Raw genomic sequence first — 18,533 nt, forward strand, 5'->3', positions numbered from 1 at the left:
ATGAGAAAAACTTTGCCCTTTGTTTCTTGATACTGTGTTAATCTGCTTATCTGTCTGTTAGCTTGGACCACCCCCGAAAAAACCTGAATTACCATCTGTTGTTTCATGAGCTCTGTAGAGTCAGCATTTTGCCTTATCAATGCATGAAGGCCAGTGAACAAAGGGTATCTGTAGGTGAAACTGAACTGACCTCGGGCTGAACTTGTCCATCTTTCAGCATTTTCCACCCTGATGCTGTTTCCAGGAAGGTCACGGAGTAAGAAGGGGAGATGGCTGTAGCTGCCAACCTCTCCTTAATGCAGTGCAGTTGCAGACAGAATCAGTCAGACTGTCACAATTACAGAACTGACTTTGAGAAGGATTAATCTGTGGCACAATCCACTTCATGAAAACAATATTGAGCTTGACTTCCTCCCTGCTCTAGTGATGCAGAGGGCACTGTAGGATCCCACTGTGGGCCCAGAGGTTCTGCCCTAAGTATCAGTTCTCACGGTTGAGATCTCAAGAGCAGTCTGCTTATTTAAGTCCAGGTCTTTTGAGTTCCATATTCATGGATTCATGTGCATGGCAAGGAGATTCACACCTAAGGCCCTGACTGTCAGTCAGCTGGGGCTACTCTAAGAGATTTGAATGGGTATTGTGGATCAGATGTTGGAAGGATGGATGAGATGGGTTTCATAGAAAGGAATCATAGAATCAGTTATTGCCAAGGTTAATAGTCATGATCATCTAAGGACAGCCAGCCATGAGCAGTACTTGCTGGTGATGGAGAGGTGAGGAGGGGCAACAGCTAATGCTTAATGTGTTTATTGAATATTTAACATGTACCAGGCACTGAGTAAAAAGATTTATATGCACGATGTTATTTAGGAAGAAATTTTTTTTTTTTTTTCCCCCCTTGAGACAGGGTCTTGTTCCATTGCCCAGGCTGGAGTGCAGTGGTGTGATGTTGACTCACTGTGACCTCAGCCTCCTGTGCTTGAGCCATCCTCCTATCTCAGCCTCTGAGTAACTGGGCTACAGGCATGCACCACCATGCCCAGGCCATCATGTCTGGCTAATTTTTTTTTTTCTTTTTTTGTCAGAAGACAGGGTTTTGGCACGTTGCCCAGGCTGGTCTTGAATTCCTGAGCTTAATCTCTCCTCCTCTCTTGACCTCCCAAACTGCTGGGACTACAGGCATGAGTCTAGTAAACATCTTAAAACCCCTGTGGGATGGGTACCATAAAAGCCATTTTGCTAAAGGGAAAAGCCATGCACAGAGAGGTGATTAATTGTTTAAGGTGGCACAGTTACTGAGGGACAGAGCCCAGTCTTGAGCTGGAGGCTGCATGACCCCTCCCTGGGCTTCATCTTTGTGCCGTACCTCCTCCTAGAGCTCAGCATGCCATGAGGCTACCAGATGGAGGCCTGGATGGATGGGGGCTGCTGAAGAAAAGGGGATTGCATGAGATTAGAGGACAAGCCTAGGAGGAACTGAGTGGAACAAACACCCACGTGAAGTTTACATCAAAGTCAGGTCATTTGGGAATGTCGTAGAAGAGCTTATTTGCAGCCACAGCATTTTCACGACTTCTAGGTTAAAGATAAGCCTTTTAAAGGTAGAAGTCCACAGCTGCTTTGTGGACTCAGACCAGCATGATAGGGGTCATCTCTAATGTACTCAGGAATTTAAAAATGGTCCTGGCAAGTTGAGGCTGGAAGTGAGACCTCTGTGATGATCTATTCCAATGCCTTCTCGGTTTATTGGTTTATTGTGTTGAATAATTCTTAACAGGATTGCTGCTTACTGTCTAAAGAAGACACATTGCAAAGTGCAATTATACAATGAACCTCCTCAGTGTGACTTTTTTTTTTTTTTTTTTTTTTTTTTTTTTTGAGACGGAGTCTCGCTCTGTCGCCCAGGCTGGAGTGCAGTGGCGCGATCTCGGCTCACTGCAAGCTCCGCCTCCCGGGTTCACGCCATTCTCCTGCCTCAGCCTCCCGAGTAGCTGGGACTACAGGCGCCCACAACCGCGCCCGGCTAATTTTTTGTATTTTTAGTAGAGACGGGGTTTCACCGTGGTCTCGATCTCCTGACCTTGTGATCCGCCCGCCTCGGCCTCCCAAAGTGCTGGGATTACAGGCGTGAGCCACCGCGCCCGGCCAGTGTGACTTTTCTCGACAACACTATCCAAAGGACTTCAAGCACTCCATCTCTCTGTCTCTTGACCCCATTAATTTTTTTTCATAGCACTCTTCTCCATCTGAAACTATTGTGTTTGTGGAATTTCTTGCGTAGTTACTCACTTACCAAGAAGAATACAAGCTCCATCAGAACAGGGACTGCCTGTTTTGTTCTCTGCTGAGAAGCCCGTAAAACAGCTTCTGGCTCACAGAAAGCTCTCAATGAGTATCTGTTAAATGAATGTGCATTTTGGAGAAATTAAAGGTAGACTTTAATACATTAACTAATTACCCTGACAAACATTAATAATTGCAGTATCAGAAAAAACAGGTTAGAGAAAATGCGTTTATGTGTAATGTGTTTATGTTTATGTGTATGTGTTTATGTGTAATGCACAAAGTATATGTCTATTACATAAGATAATTTGACATATAAGTACATTTCCTTAAATATGAGTAAAGTCCTATTGATTCTAAACTTTCACAAGTTATTCACAGGGAGTGATGTATGTCCTAGCTGGTCCTGTGTCAGCACCATCACATCAGTGACAGGCAGTGTAGGAATAAACCCTGTGCAAAGCAGAAATAACCAACGTGAGTGCATCAACTCTTGTGATTCCAGAGCCCTCCTGGGTTCAGTATGTGTTTTTCCTCTAGGGAGGACCATTTAAAGGGGTGCTCCAAGGAGTGTTAAGACCCCTCTCATCTGTAACTAATGAGGACACCAGTTGAGGGTTCAGGTATACATGTAGGGGAAACACTGTGGGTTTATCTAACTCTTTCTTCCATTTTATTCTATTTCCAGCCTGATCCTTCTCTCTCTGTTCTCTTTAAGACCTGACACTCTCCTTCTGTGTAAAGAGCCGCTCCAGGAGGTGTGTAAACGGACCCTTGCAGGAAGCTGCTCGGAGGCGGCTCTGGGCGCTGGAGAATGAGGACCAGGAGGTGCGCATGCTGTTTAAGGTGAGCATGAAGGAAACAGGTGAATGCATGAAGGAAACAGGTGAATGCTGAGTGCTGACGGTGTCAGTCTGCTATAGGATCCCTAGCACCTAAGACAGCATCTGGAACAAAGTAGACTGAATGAATGAAAGATTCCGTGCACATTCTCTGCACAGGAGTGGAGAGGAATGGGCAGGAGCTCTGAATGGGGTAACTTGGAGTTGCTGAGTCAGAGAAAGTTTGGTTTTAAATCTTCTGTTAGTTGTGTGATCTTTGACAAGTTACTTAACCCATATAGAATGGTAATTGTTATAATACATACCTCATTAAGCATACTTTTTTTCTAATGTGATAATTTCAAATTCTTTTTTTTACTGTGATACAATATACATAACATAAAATTTTCCATTTTAATCATTTTTTAAGTGTACAATTCACTATGGCACTAAGTACATTCACAATCTATGCACCTCCAGAACTTTTTCATCATCTCAAACTGAAATTTCACATCTATTAAACAATAACTCCCACTATCCCCATGTCTCAGCTCCTGGTAACCACTAAGTATATATTTTTAAAGTACTAAGATTGCCAGTTAAAAAACAATACCTTATAAATACGTGAGTGAGGGGAGAAAAAAACAATAAAGTAAATAAACCAATTTCTCATCTTTCATAGTAGGTAGATAATATCTTCATTTGTTAAAACCAAGAAAGAAGGGTGTGATCAAATTATTTACAGTTTAGGATGTACTAAGGAGGAGAACTAAAGTCAGAAATGGAAAAAAATTGTTTCGACTAGAGGTAGGGAAAGGATAATATTACTTTACATAATAAACTAATATGTTCTAGTTACTTTTTACAGTTTCTGCAGGAATCTGGTACAAACTGAAAGAGAAAAGTGGTCTAAATGTCATGCAGCTGAAAAAGATAATGTCTGGTTTTTCAGGGAGAAAACATGAGATGGTATCAGCAGAGAGCTTGGCATTGTGTTTGGTGATATGTGTTCTATAAATAGTAGCTACGTTTTTTTGAATTTCATTTTATTTTTTTAATACCTGGAATTCAGGAGCTGGGAGACATTGGCTGCTATTGGTACTGTAGATTTTCCTTTATTTTGAGTCTCATTTGGTATGGCAGGAGCAGGGTTGATTGAGAGAGCTGGTCTGCTGGGCTGAAGCTTGAGTCAGACAAACTTGTGGGCTAAAGTTGAGGTCTGGAGTCAGCTAGATCTGAAATCTAATCAAGGTTCTCTGCAACGTACTCCCTGAAGGTGACCTTGGACAATTTGCTTAACCTCTCTGTGCCTTGGCCCCCTTGAATATACAACAGGGATAATGTCATTTTTCATTAGATCTAAGATGCCACTGATTATAAAATGCACTGTTATTTTATGTACCTCCAAAAAAGAAAACAAATGCTTCCAATTATGGTTGATGACACACTTCCTTATCTTTTAGTTCAGAAGTGGTTAAATGTGATCAAAGCACATTTTGGAATGGACTAAATACTGTCATTGCGTTCTCTTCATAGGACTTTTGTTGGAGTTAAATGACATATTGCTCATAAAGCTCTGGGTGAAGTGCCAGGGATGTAGTAAATTCTCTATAAGTTGATTTTTACCTAGCACCCCTTCCCTAATGATGGATCTGGGGCCTCCTGGGGTTTGGTATGGCAGAAGGAACCCCAGAGTTCTGATTTTACTGAACTGGGGCTTTTCTTCTGGATTCTTCTATCTTCTTCTGCCTCTAAGTTTCCCTCATGATAGGGCTCCTGGAGTTGGTACTGATGACAGCACCTGACCTGGTGGAGGGATGTTCTGACCATTACTTGTTATAGTCAACTCCAGAGGCTTGAACAAACAATAGATGTAAGGGAAAACTAAGTCTGGGCAGTGATTCAGACCTGCTTTTTTTTTTAGGTATTAAAAAAAAGCCCATGCTGGGCACGGTGGCTCACGCCTGTAATCCCAACACTATGGGAGGCCAAGGTGGGTGGATCATGAGGTTAGGAGATCGAGACCATCCTGGCCAACATGGTGAAACCCTGTCTCTACTAAAATACAAAAAAATTAGCCGGGTGTGGTGGTGGGTGCCTGTAGTCCCAGAGGCTGAGGCAGGGGAATCGCTTGAACCCGGGAGACAGAGGTTGCAGTGAGCCGAGATTGCGCCACTGCACTTCACTCCAGCGTGGCGACAGAGCAAGATTCTAAAAAACAAACAAGCAAACAAGCAAAGAAACAAAGAAACAAACAAAAACAAACCCAAGAGGCTTATAGTCCTCTCGCTCTCCTTATGAGCATGTAAGTTGGAATGCCTTCCTGGGGGACAGTTGGGTGACTGCATTTTAGGATTGAAAATGTGCATATCTTGCATTTCCAATTGCACTTCTTAGAATTACTTGTTAAAACAATTAAGAATGTGCGCAGAGATTTAGCTATAAAGATGCTTATCATAGTACCATTTAGGATTTTAAAGAATGTGAAACAATCCAAACGTAAAACCATAAGGAAATGATAATAATGCATTATGTTAATGCAACAATGGCCTATGTAACCATTAAGAATGGTGTAAACTATGTGATGACATGGAAGATGCTCTGCAAAATATTGCTTAGCAGCAAAAGAAGATTGCAAAATAATTTATGCAATGTGATTCTATGTATGTGAAATAGTTGTATGGAAACTCGTGTAGGAAAAAAGATAGGAAAAAACTCGTGTAGGAAAAAACTCATGTAGGAAAAAAGTTCTTACATGAAGGTGCTAACATTGATGATCTTTAGGGGTGAGGACTGGGATGATTATTTTTGTGTGTTTTGGTTTTTCTGTTTTCAGCTTTATATTAATAAAAATAATCATTAGTCATAGACTCACAATCAAATTTGCTTTCAAGATGCCTTCTATGAATCATCCTCCTTTATCCTCCCACATACACTTTTTTTTTTTTAACACAAAAAGTAGCATTCTCTGCACATATTTCTATTCCCTGGCTTCTTTTTGCTGCTGCTGTATAGCAGTATTATATCTGGAGCCTATATCAGTACACAAAGAGCTTCTTTCTTCTTTTCTGTGGCTGTATAATACAATATTTCACTTTATGGATAAATTGTACTCTATTTTAGCCAATCTCTTATTGATGAATATTTAAATTGTTTCCATTTTTTGGTGATGTAAAAATCAATGCCATAATCAAGAAGTTCATACAGAGTATTTGGTCTATATACGAGCTTGCTAATGGGACACTTCTGTCATCCCAGGCTGACTTATTGTTTTCTTTACGTAGGACCTCTCAGCAAGGTTGGTCAGTATCCAGTCTCAGAGGTCCCAGTTTCTCATCACCTTCAAGACCATGGAGGAAATTTGGAAGTTCTCCACGTACCTTAATTTAGGTATGATACAAAGCCAGCAGGTGGAGGATGACCTCCTCCACAGTTTAGCCAACTTGTAGGGCTTGACATTAAGGAATTGGTGTGGCTCTGGTAATTAAGAGAAATAGAGCCTTAAAAAAAGATGATTAACTTTTGAAATATCACAAAATGCCTCAAACTAAATCTAAAGCAAATATTAACTATTATTCTAAAATGCCATATGAAGAAGTTTGCTTTTTTTGTGTCCAGGGAGATCCTTTTTTATTAGATAACCAGTCAACTGGAAAACAGTTATTGGTCATCTACTAAGTTCAAAGTACTGAAATAGATGTGAACCTGGTGCTAGTGTGTGTGTTTTAAACTATAAGGAATTAATCTTGAGTAAGAGCAAAGTAGCTGCTCAACATAGTAAACAGATGTGTTATCGCATGTATTTGGAAAAGACTTAAAGAAAGAAATAGGGAAATTATCTGCTTATAGCATCCTAAGGCTGCAGGGTTTTCTAGAAGGTAAAGAAGGACATTGGGATGCAGCATCAGTTCCATTGTGGTGGGAAATGGTTCACCTGCCTTCTCCAGAGAGAACAACTTATAATAGGGAAGTTAAAGCAAAGCCAAACAAAACAAGAGGCCACCTAATTTGATGGATGTTTTATATCTCTCAGAAAATGCTGGGCTCCATGCCGACATACACAAGGACAGATTTTGTGCAGGGGTGGAAGGTCAAGACGACTCATGACTGGAAGACATAGGGTATAACTTCTCCTCTTATGGTCTGGAGATCTGCTGTCCACACTACACAACTCTTTCCTGACGATCAGACATCCTCACTATTCAAACTGTGCTCCATAGACCGGCTGCATTGGCAGCACATGGGATCTATTTAAAAAAAAAAAAAAAAAAAAAAAAAAAAAAAGAGAAGCTCAACCCTATCTCAGACCTTCACTAAGCATCTGTAGTTTAATAAGATCCCCATGTGATTTGTGTGCACATTAAAGTTCAAAAGTGCAATTATAGAAGATACATAAGGCCTAGATCAGCACAATGGATAGTCAGGATGGAAACAGAAAGGCTTTTGCATCTTAGGAAAAAGAAGAAGGCTCAAGAGAAGCAATGTGAGTAGTCATGTTTATGGCCATGTTTAAAATACTATGTATAATTACTAGAGTTTTCTAAAATACATAGTTTTTAGTCTGCGTTTACCAGAGAGATCTTCTGGGCATTGGAGGAGGGGCAGGGTCAGAGCTGGTAGGTGGAAGCAAATCCGGACTCCTGAAATTCACTGAGGGGGAACCATGTAGCACCTCTTCAGCCACTGAATCATCAGGGGCACAGTAGTTTGAACCTCAGGTCTGGAGAACTTTAAGGGGGCACTAGGAACCCCCATAGTCAACACTGTAAACTTGGAGACCTCCATGGATATATTAGAAAAAGGCAGTTGGTTTTGGTCATCTCATTACCCATTTATGGAAACCCACAATATGTCAAAATGGTAAATAACATTTAGAAATGACTTGTATTTCCCAATAGATGTTGAGAAGACTCAACTCATTCTAGAAAATGTGTAGCTTTCCCTCTTATGCTGTTTTAATTCCGGTTAAATGGCAGGTTGGGGCTTGTGGTCTGGGAATCAAGCTCAGGAGGGAATTTTCTCACTCTCTTCTGTGCTCAGCTATGTCAGAAATCATTTTGTTCAGAAATCCTGTTGGCTTGACTTCTTAGGCTATGTATCCGTGTGTCTGGAACATCTCCTCTTTGACCACAAGTACTGGCTCAACTGCATATTGGTGGAGGATACGGAGATCCAAGTGTCTGTAGATGATAAACACCTGGAAACAATATACTTGGGACTCCTGATACAGGAAGGTGAGTGCAGCATAAGGGTAGGGATGGGGTCTTATTCAGATATTTGCTACCAGTGGCCCTGAAATAAGCAGGATACGAACGGAGGGAAAAATCATTGAAACATGGAATATTCATAAATGAACCCACTTGTTATAATAGTACTTTGAACATTCCTCTCAGTTAAACACCGACATTACATGAATAGCTGTGCTGGTCGGTCTCACTGATTGATATTAGAGCTGCTTGGAGAGTTTTACTAAGATACCCATGTCAGGGCTCCACTTAGGCCCATTAAATCTCTAAAGGTCGGGGCCCAGGCATTGGCATATTTTGGAAAGTTTTCCACATAAATCTAATGTCTATCCAAAATCGAGAAACACTTTTCCAAACATGTGATAAAATTTGATTGTAAAATAAAGTTGCAAATGTTGCAAAACTTGAAGTTTTTTATGAGATTGAGGAAGGTGATGTTGAGGAACCTCTGGGAGCACCTCTTGATCTGTTTATAGGTGAGAGTCCCATCAAGGTTATCATCTACCAGTTAACAACTATGAGGTGGATAAGCCTGATGACATCACAGACACATGGAAAGAGCCAGATTTGCATATGATATTTTTGCAAAAAGGATTCTTCTTAGGATTGCATTACACAAATATTGCATGAAGGAAAAAATTTAATATCATGCTATTATAAAACTTATTGGAGTAATTATATTCACCCAAACTAATTTAATCAATTCCTTTTTGGTTCTAATTTTAATCATGAGGTTGCAACAATAAATGAAATTCTGTTCAATATAAACATATTTTCACAAGTTTTCATCCCTTTTTCAAGATAAAGTCCCAATTAAGCCTTTTTCTCATAGATTATTAGAAATGTCGGTGTCTGTTTAAACTGAATTCCCTCTCAATGGCTTTTTTCTTCCTGGTATCAGCTTTCCTGGGATCATAAGGCCTCTTTTACTGTCTCCCCCATGAAATGTCTGCTTTACTTCCAGGAGGAAAAGCACTCCAGCTCTGGATAGAAACATTACTTCGTGTGATAATCCCTTTTCACTTCCTGCTACTCCTTGGAAAACCATCGCTTTTCTTATTATCCACAGGCCACTTCTTCTGCAGAGCCCTGTGCTCTGTGACTCCACCAGCTGAGAAGGAAGGGGAGTGCTTGACACTTTGCAAGAATGAGTTAATCTCAGTGAAGATGGCAGAAGCAGGGTCCGAGCTGGAAGGCGTGTCCTTGGTGACAGGTCAGCGGGGCCTGGTACTGGTGTCAGCCTTGGAGCCTCTGCCTCTCCCTTTCCACCAGTGAGTAGCCATCTGCCTCCTGGGAGCAAGTCCCAGAGCAGACTGAGGTCTGCACAGAACAGAGTAGGCATGCTTTCAGATATGGGCATCCACAGTGTGGAGGAGAGAACAGATTCTGGGTGGCTCTTTATCTTTCTGTCTTTTTCTCTTCTTTTTTAACAATCAAGGTTTGTACAATCTGATGAAATTGGAGACAACTCTAAATTTCAGATGGGCATTGTAACAACTCTAAATTTCAGATGGGCATTGTACTTAGGAGCAAATATACCACATGACTGCCAATGTAGTGTTTCTCTATGTATGGACTGGGGACCACTTGTCTGGGCCTCCTTAGACTCTCTTGGGGTTGAGTTTAGGAATCTGCATTTTAAATAAACTTCCCAGGAGATGTTTTTCACACTAAAGTTTAAGAATTCCTGCTGGAGGATATGATAAACTTAAATATACAGATTGACAGTAAACATTACCTCACACCATGGACCTGTGTGTGGCTCTGGCAGAAATCCGACAGTTCAAATGTGAAGGGATTGTTCGTTAGTTATTTAACTGACAAACTACTTTCGGAGTCACAAAATATCCCAGGTCTGCTAACTTCTCACCTTTTCACATGTCCTGGCAAAAAGTAAGTTCTCAATAAACGTTTGCTATCATTTAAATAAGAGAAAAAACAATACTCATCATCATCATTATAATGATGGACTGTTCTGTTCCTTGTTGCAATTTTTTGAAATCCGTATTTGCAAACCCCATATTTTCATTGGCAGGTGGTTCCTAAAGAATTATCCAGGAAGCTGTGGCCTTTCCAGGAAGAGGGATTGGACAGGCTCCTATCAGATTGGTACGGCTGAGTCAAAAACATAGTATTGTTAGGGAGATAATGTTGTCCTGTCTCTCAATTTTATCTGCAGGTTTAGAGTCAGTTGATGTGAATTTCTGTTTTGTCTCTGCTAGGAACTGGATTTAGGGAAGCCAGTTTCTGTCTGTGCACATGGTTTTCCCTGCCTGTGAAATGAGAGGTCTCAATCCAGGGGGCAGCTACAAATGCCTGCAGGTGTGGGCAGGACACACAGATGCTAGGGGGCCTGGATGGAAGGTGTTAGGGAATAGCAGGAACAATTAGGGATTTTAAGATACATGAGTGAAAAAAGAGCCTGTTGTGGGCCAAATTAAATGTTTTATGAGCCAAATGCAGCCTGTGGGCTGCCTGTTTCAATCTCTGGTCAAAACATTCTCTAATTTCCCTTGGAGTTTTGTAAAATTAACTTTGAATTTAGGAAGAGTAGAAATGCCTGGCACATAAGGGTACTCAGTAAAAATTTGTTGAATAAATGAATTATACACACACACACACACACACGCACAATTTAAATAATCTCTGTATGTGTGTATACACACGCATATCTGTAAGTAGTGTAGATATGTATCTACTGGATAATGAAGTCCAACACTTTTTAGACATCTAGAAATACCTTCTGTTCATCTTCATCCATAGAACTCCCCTTCACCCCCCTCCCACACACTCCTACCACAAAATACAATTTTATAAGTGCTAAACCCAAATAACATAAAAAAAGAAATAGAAGGATTATGGAACCAAGACATCAGATCTAATCAGTTATTGATGACAAACCAGATTTTTGGCTTCCTAAAGCAGTTCAGACTTGTAGTTAGAATGCAAGGCTTTGAAGTCAGTTCTGGGTTCAAATTCTGGCTCCCCAACTTAAAACCAAGGTGGTCTTGGCCAATCCACCTGCCCTATGTTGCAACTTCCTCATTAGTAAAATGATACAATAAAACCGACTTCAATGTTGTTATGAGAACCAAACAAAATGACATCCATAAACCACTCTGTACAGTTTCTTATACAATGTAGATATTTAACACGTGGTAGATCCCATCAACCCTTAGAACAGTGGGAATTTCTGATCTTGAAAACACAAACTAGAAACTTGACCAAAAATGTCAGAAAAAATAGGCTAGTAGCTTTAGCGGAGAAGCTAAAGCAAATATCGAAACTAAGACACATAAAAGCCATTATCTCCACCAGGGCAGGATTCATAGAGAGGCTAACTAGCAGTCGGAAGACTTAAGTTCTTGACCCAGTTTTGCCACACATACAATCCTTAGGCAAATCACCTACCCTCTCTCTCCCTCTGTAATCTGGGAAAAGGGGATTCTGATCGTTTCCTTGCCCTTTAAGGCTCTTGGGAAGACCTGAGAAAGTGAATGCAGATTGTACTTTGTAAACTGGACAGCAAAACATTTATCAAAAGGTCATTGCTAGATCTTAGCTAGGCAATTTATCAGTTTGAGTAATTACCATAGTCAGAAAGGGAGTCTTTTAGATCCTTCTAAGTCATTAGCAGCTTTCTATTCCACCAGCGGTAATGAGGCTAATGTTCATTGAGGGTTGACCAGGTACCAGGCATTGTGCACTGTATCTCTTTGATTCTTTTTAATATTTATAAGCAGCAGGTATTCTTATTATCCCCGTTTTACAGTTGGGGAGACTGAGAGTCATAGAGGCCAAGGGAGCTGGAAGGACATGGAAAGCTTCTCTGGTCGAGTGGTTCTCACACACTGGTCTGTGGATTTGTGTCAACCATGACAAAGCGTTTACATGACAGTTGCAAAATCAGACAAACCAGGACAATACAGCAAGCTTTCCAGTTTCCTATAAGCTACGTTTATTCGTTTTTAAGGCATATCCACTATCTGAGAATATCTTTTTTTATGTTTGTTAAGACATCTTTTCTTCGGTGAAAGTGGATTGTAGTTCTTTTAAAAATATGTCCTCGATTGGCAAAACGAAAAGCCAATTGTGCTGAGTCATTCCTGCCAATTTTGGGGTGGGGAGAGGAGTGAAATGTTACTGGTCCTTGACATTCTAAAGTCTGGGAATTCCTCATTTTCTATTGCATTGGAAGGTGATGGGAGGCTCATCTGTTCACGTCTTCTGTAGCTGATCTCTGTGCTATTTTCCACAGGCAGAGGACGCTGTAAGGCCATGAAGAGTTATGAGCCAGAAGAAAAGGATGAACTGAGTTTCTACCAGGGAGAAAGCATTGAAATCATTGGCTTTGTCATACCTGGGCTTCAGTGGTTCATTGGAAAGTCGACGAGTTCAGGACAAGTGGGCTTTGTCCCCACCAGGAACATAGATCCTGATTCTTATTCCCCAATGTGAGTATTGACAGTGAGCATATCCTGGAGCTGGGCTGCCTTTCCCAGGGTTCCCTCCTCTCTTTGAGCAGATTTGCAGTTGAGCTTCGAGGGTGCCCTGGTAACATGGAGCCAGAAAAGCACATTCTGACACCAAGGTTGATACAGAGACTGATAGAAAGGAGAGAATGCATCAGTTCAATTTATTTTAACAGGTGGTCACTGAGGACTTCCTCTGTGCAAGGAGGGAAGCAAAACTCCAAGACAAAGGGCGTGCTGTTAAGCACTGAGGGTGCGGTTTTGGTACTTGGATCCTGCTACCCACCCTGTCTAACCACAGGGCCCCTTCAGAGGAAGGGCACACACGGGGAATAATAGACGGGCAGTGTGCTGATCCCACGTAGGGCTGGGAGGTAGGTCTCATATAGATCTTCACTCATTCAGCTGTCAAGCTGAATGCCAATGTGTGACTTCAGCATTGGCTAGGAGGGCAGAGTGCTTCTCTTACTCTTTTCTGCCTTGAACCCAGAAAGGCTGGTTCTGAGGAGCAGACCCATTTGCCTGGCCAATCAGGAGAAGGTGGCCAGCCTGCTCCACCCACCCTGTCATGGAAGGACAGAGATATGGGGTATCGCCCCATCTTTTTGGAGTGGGGATAGGAAACAGTCGAAAGCCTGGGAGCAGGAAGTACATGGGGAAAGGGAGAGTTGGCTCCTAACATTGACACAACATAGCTCCCCACACTGGGAAAATGTGGTCCAAGAAATGTCTAAGGATCTGAACAGAGACTGAAATTCTTTCTCTTGTGGGAAACAGCCAATGAAGAGAGCAGACCAAGGGGCAGAAGCTCCGTGTAAGCCCTGCCCTTCATGGGGAGAAGAGGAGACAGAAGGTTATTTTCTCCATGTAGAAATGTGGGAGTCCAAATAACTATAAACAAGGAAGACCACTCGCTGAGCTTCTGGAGAGGGATGGAGAACTATGGGGACTTGTAAGGAAGAAAAGGATATCAAGAGAACTTCATGAAGAAGGTGACATGTGAATTAAGATTTGCACAATGTAAAATATTTCAACAGATGTTGATGGGAAAAGAGGTCATAGGCAGAAAAGTGAGTCAGTGCTCGAAGAACGACTCATGTAGTTGGGAGGAAGTTACCAGAAGGGCACTGGGGCGGCAAAGGTGGGTCCATGCTCTGGAAACCTGGGAATGCCTGTGTCAGGGCCCTGTCCTTAGCCCGGCAGAGAATGGGGAGCCACTGCATGTCTCTGAGCAAGAGTGACATATTGTGTGACTGGACCTTTTCTCTAGGAAATAAAACCTGGCTTCGGGGTAGGTGTGCATCATCAGGGGGAATCTGGAGGCAGGAGACTCGAGAAGCCCAGGGTGGCACTTAGAAAATGGTGAGAATGGAGAGGAGAGGCCACTGCTGAGGACCAGTGGACAGGAAGTCAAAGATTCCAGGAGCTGTACACATATGGATACCTGTGTTCTCCCTCCAGAGGCTGTCATGTAACTGGTCTGGATGGGGGCTGGGCGATGGTATTGATAAAAGCGCCCCAGGTGTGGCTGGTGGGCAGCCAAGGTGAGAACATTGCTCTGAGCCACCCCTTCATGTTACCGCAGGGGGAAGTGAGGACCCCAGAGGTGAAGGGGCTGAACCCAAGGCCTTCCCTCTGGAACCTTAGAATCCTGACATTATATCCAGTGAACTCTGGTTAAATGTCCTGGTGATTTTAAATCCTGACATTAAATCCAATACATTCTGGTGAGAAGTCCCAGTGACAGGGAGAAAGAATAAAGAGAATGGAAAATAGGAATGGGGGAAGAACCCTGGAGGATGCCTCCATTTACAGAGCAGAGGAAGAGAGAACGCAGAGAGGAGACAGTGGAGCCACGGAGAGGAAGAAACAAGCTGCGGGGGAGGCGGGGCTGACACCTGTGCTGTCATCAGAGAGACACAGCAGGGCCAAGTGAGGAAAGGCCTTTGGGACTGGCCATTGGGAGGTCTTCCGGAAGCGCAGTAGCTAAATGACTTACAGAGTTCTGGAGTCAGGCTGCCCAAAAGGCTTTCATGACCTTGTGAGTACAGCTTGTGCCTCCACTGGTTTACCAGCTCTGTGTCTTTGGACACATACATTTATCTCTCCATGCCTCAGTTTTCTCATCTGTAAAATGTGTAGAATGTTAGCACTTGCCTAACAGGATTGCTGTGACTTTAAATGAGCTAATAATACACACAAATACCTTAGAATGGTGCCTGGCACAGTGTGTGTGTGTGTATGATCCACAGGCACTTGTTCTTATTGTTGTTTGTGTCATTGCCATTGTTGTGGGTGGTGATCTGGAGAGGCAGTTTTAATACGATATTGGGGACAGGTGTCATTTTCATAACTTCTATTTGGACTTCTGCACCTCACGCTAATTTACCTCAAATGACAGTAAGTCAGCACTACTGAATTAATTCAGTCATCACATTTTCACTGGCTTAGCTGTAAGGGTCCTCTCACACTGAAGAACAGTGTCCCCCGTGCTGTGTGAGGTGGACTACGACATTCTCCCATGCCTGGTCAGTTGTGGGACCCAATGCACCAGAGGTTGCACATTTGGTACAGAAGGGGAAAATGAGCCAGAAAACAGGGCGGGGTGGCACAAGGAGAAGAGGGGAACCGGCCCCTTGCCGGTCCCCAAAAGCACTCTCCAGATATCAGAGCTCCTTGAATCACAGCAACCGAAACATGGGTGTTGAGCTCAGAGGACTGACCCAACTTCACGCAAGTAAGCAGCTGAAGTCTCTGCACGCTGCCTTCCGACTGGCCACTGGGTGTCACTCTTTCTCTATGTTCGTTGGGCGTCAGGGTCTGAGAAGAAATTCAGCCTTTGCTGACGTCTCCATCTTCTCGGTGTAGGTTCTCTTTTTGTGCTTGTATATTACTCCCTAAAGGATGTGTGTATAGTTATGTGCCTAAATTAAAAAACTAAGTAAGATTTATAAATTCATGTACTCAAAACCAAAAAGAACGTTGACTAGTATTTGAGAGTATTACAGTTAGAAAACATTCTTTTGTTACATCCCCTCTTTTATTCTTCATATTGCCTGTGTCTTTATAATTCAGTTTCTTGTGGCATCTATTTTTGCTACTAATAATTTTGCCATTGGTCTCATAGCCATTTCTTTGCATGTTGTGTCTACGTGTAATATATTTTATTACATATTGACAGTAGGTTGTCCGCTTCTTCTTCACAGCGTATCTATTTTAGTAGCTATTTCAGTGAAGATCTGTGGGTTATAAATACTGTCAGTCCTGAGTCTTGGCCTGTCTTAAATATATATAATACTTAAAATATATTCTTGAATGATAATTTAGCTAGGTATAGCATAACATCTTCAAAGTTTGCAGGAAAAAATAACTTTAAATATAAAATTGCAAATCCATGTTGCCAGGGCCTTGTCCATTTTGTTAGTCTTTTCAGAGAATCATTTTTTCTCTTTCGTTGACCATCTTTATTGGTTTTTGTTTTTATACTGATACTTCCTTAATGACAACATTTGCCTTGATTATTTTCTTCTACTTTCTTTGTTTTTATTTCATTAATTTATGATGTTATCTTTTATATTTAATTCATTCATTCCATGAAATTGAACTGTCAATAGTAATTAAACCAAGAAAGGAGGCGTAGGAGAAATAGACAACTTCAAAAGACCTGTAAGCATAAAGAAATGGACATCATGTTAAAAATGATATTATGTTTATTTATTTTGCTCAGGACTTGGTGGGTTTCTTCAATATGAAGATTCATGTCTTTCTTCAATTCTGGAAAATTTTCAGTCCTTCTTCCTTTGAATATTGCCTCTCTCTCATTCTTTTTAGTCTCTCTTCTGGAATTCCTATTAGAGGTACGTTGGACTTATTCTATCCTCATTCTTGCTTAATCAGTTTTTTTATATTTTTTTATCTTTTTGTCACACCAGGCTAAATTCTGATGGGTTTTCTTGACATAATCTTCAGTTTCACTAATTCTCACCTCCGCTATGACTAAACTTGCTGTTTAACCCACCCACGTAGTTCTTTATTTCTGTGCCTTTATTTTCCATTTTCCAGGATTTGTATTTTGCTGTTTTTCATATATAGCTGTTTCTTCTCACAGAGTTCCATCTTTTCATTGTAGTTTCTATTTTTTCTTATTATTTCACCTTTTTAATCACTCTTATAAATTCTTCAGATTATTGTCATTTCTAGTTTTTTTTAGTGTTAATATAGTTATTTGTGCACTATTGGCTCTCTTTGTGAATAGTTCATTTTATTGCATAGTTTGTATTTTTTGTTACATGAACTAATTTTCAACATTTTAAAAGATGGGCTTTATATGGATCCTGGACTGAAGAAAACCTTGCTGACTAGGTTTTGCATTTGCTTCTCCTGGAACCTTAGGGAGTAATGATCCAGGACTGATTTTTTACTGTTAATTCCTGGAACGTGGTAGCAACACCAGGTAGTGGAAATTCAGATCCCACACGTCCCAGTGGCAGAAGCCTAGGTGTTTGATGTTTTCCAGGAACTCAAATAGATGAAAACTGTGTTCTCGGCAGGTAGGAAGAAATTTTCCAATCTGCTCTTTACAGCAGTTGAACCCTTTCAGACTCCAGGGAGTTTAATTTGGCTCCCTGCTTCAGGCAGGTCTGAGTCACATCTCCTGTCCTTGGGGTGGGCATTAGAAGGTCAACCCCAGTTTTGAAGGCCAAAGTCCCAGCTGAAACCACCGGGGGCTCTGGGCCATCCGCTCTTACCTGCCAGTCTGGGTTTGGTTTTTGCTTTTGTTATTGGCTTCCAGTGATTTCCCTTTCTTTCTTTAAAGAATGTACTAAAATAATCATCTTTGTTACATTTTATGCAGGATTTTTCTGTAGATATGGGGGAGAGTGGCCCTTTTAGAACCCTTCAACCTGCCATATTGCCAGAAGCTTTGCCATGTTCTTCTAACCCAGTTTTCATGTTTGGAAATCTCTAATGCAATTTGTTAAGCTTCTTGGCCTTTCTCTAAATTCTAAATTCTCTAAGTTGTCTTGGAACTCAGGACTTTAGCAGATGCTGTGAGGCAATGCACACAGAGGTAGAAGACCTCAGTTTTAGTTTCAGCTTTACCACTTTCTAGCCATGCAATTCTTAGCATGTCACTGAACCGTTCTGAATCCTTTTCTTAATCTACAAACATGGATTTAAAAAACCTGCACCATCAAGTTGTTATCAACAGTAAATGAAATAGTAAATTTAGGAATACATTGTAAAATTGAAGAGATCTGTAAAACTTCGGGATCAACTCATCCCAATTGAATTTAGTTGTAGATTTCAATTACATGCTGTTCTGAGATTAGAAGCTTCCATGGTATTGGGGAGAATCTAGTGACCAGCCCAGGGAGATGGGGGCCCGGTAAGTGCGGTGCTATTATTAGTTTTCTCATCACGGGCTTTCAAACTACATTTACCTGAGTTATGGGGACAAATGGTGATGGCTGATTACAGTACCCCCATCCCGTCCCCTCCTTGAACACTGCTTTAACTAGAGAAGTTCTTATGTCCTGCTCTACCACTCCCTAACCACCAACTTCATTTTGCTGTGCCTCAGTTTATTCATCTGTAAAAAGGATAAGAGTAGTACCTGCCTTGTATGGCAAATGTGTGGATTAAATAAAATAACAGTATCTTTTTTTTTTTTTTAATTTTGTTTTAAAAATGGGTTCTGACATTAAAAC

General features: G+C 41.4%; 1 protein-coding gene across 1 annotated transcript in view; it reads left to right on the forward strand.

Moving 5' to 3' along the window:
• Positions 1-18,533, forward strand: part of SH3TC2 (SH3 domain and tetratricopeptide repeats 2) — a 63,058-nt gene that overhangs the window by 13,222 nt on the left and 31,303 nt on the right. Inside the window, exons 3-8 of the mRNA XM_050793973.1 lie at positions 3,002-3,129; positions 6,389-6,494; positions 8,195-8,338; positions 9,420-9,621; positions 10,386-10,459; positions 12,609-12,804. Coding sequence (XP_050649930.1) covers positions 3,002-3,129; positions 6,389-6,494; positions 8,195-8,338; positions 9,420-9,621; positions 10,386-10,459; positions 12,609-12,804 — 850 coding nt within the window. The remainder of the gene's footprint in view (positions 1-3,001; positions 3,130-6,388; positions 6,495-8,194; positions 8,339-9,419; positions 9,622-10,385; positions 10,460-12,608; positions 12,805-18,533) is intronic.

This window comes from Macaca thibetana, chromosome 6 (genome assembly GCF_024542745.1).
Source record: "Macaca thibetana thibetana isolate TM-01 chromosome 6, ASM2454274v1, whole genome shotgun sequence".
Classification (NCBI taxonomy): domain Eukaryota; kingdom Metazoa; phylum Chordata; class Mammalia; order Primates; family Cercopithecidae; genus Macaca; species Macaca thibetana.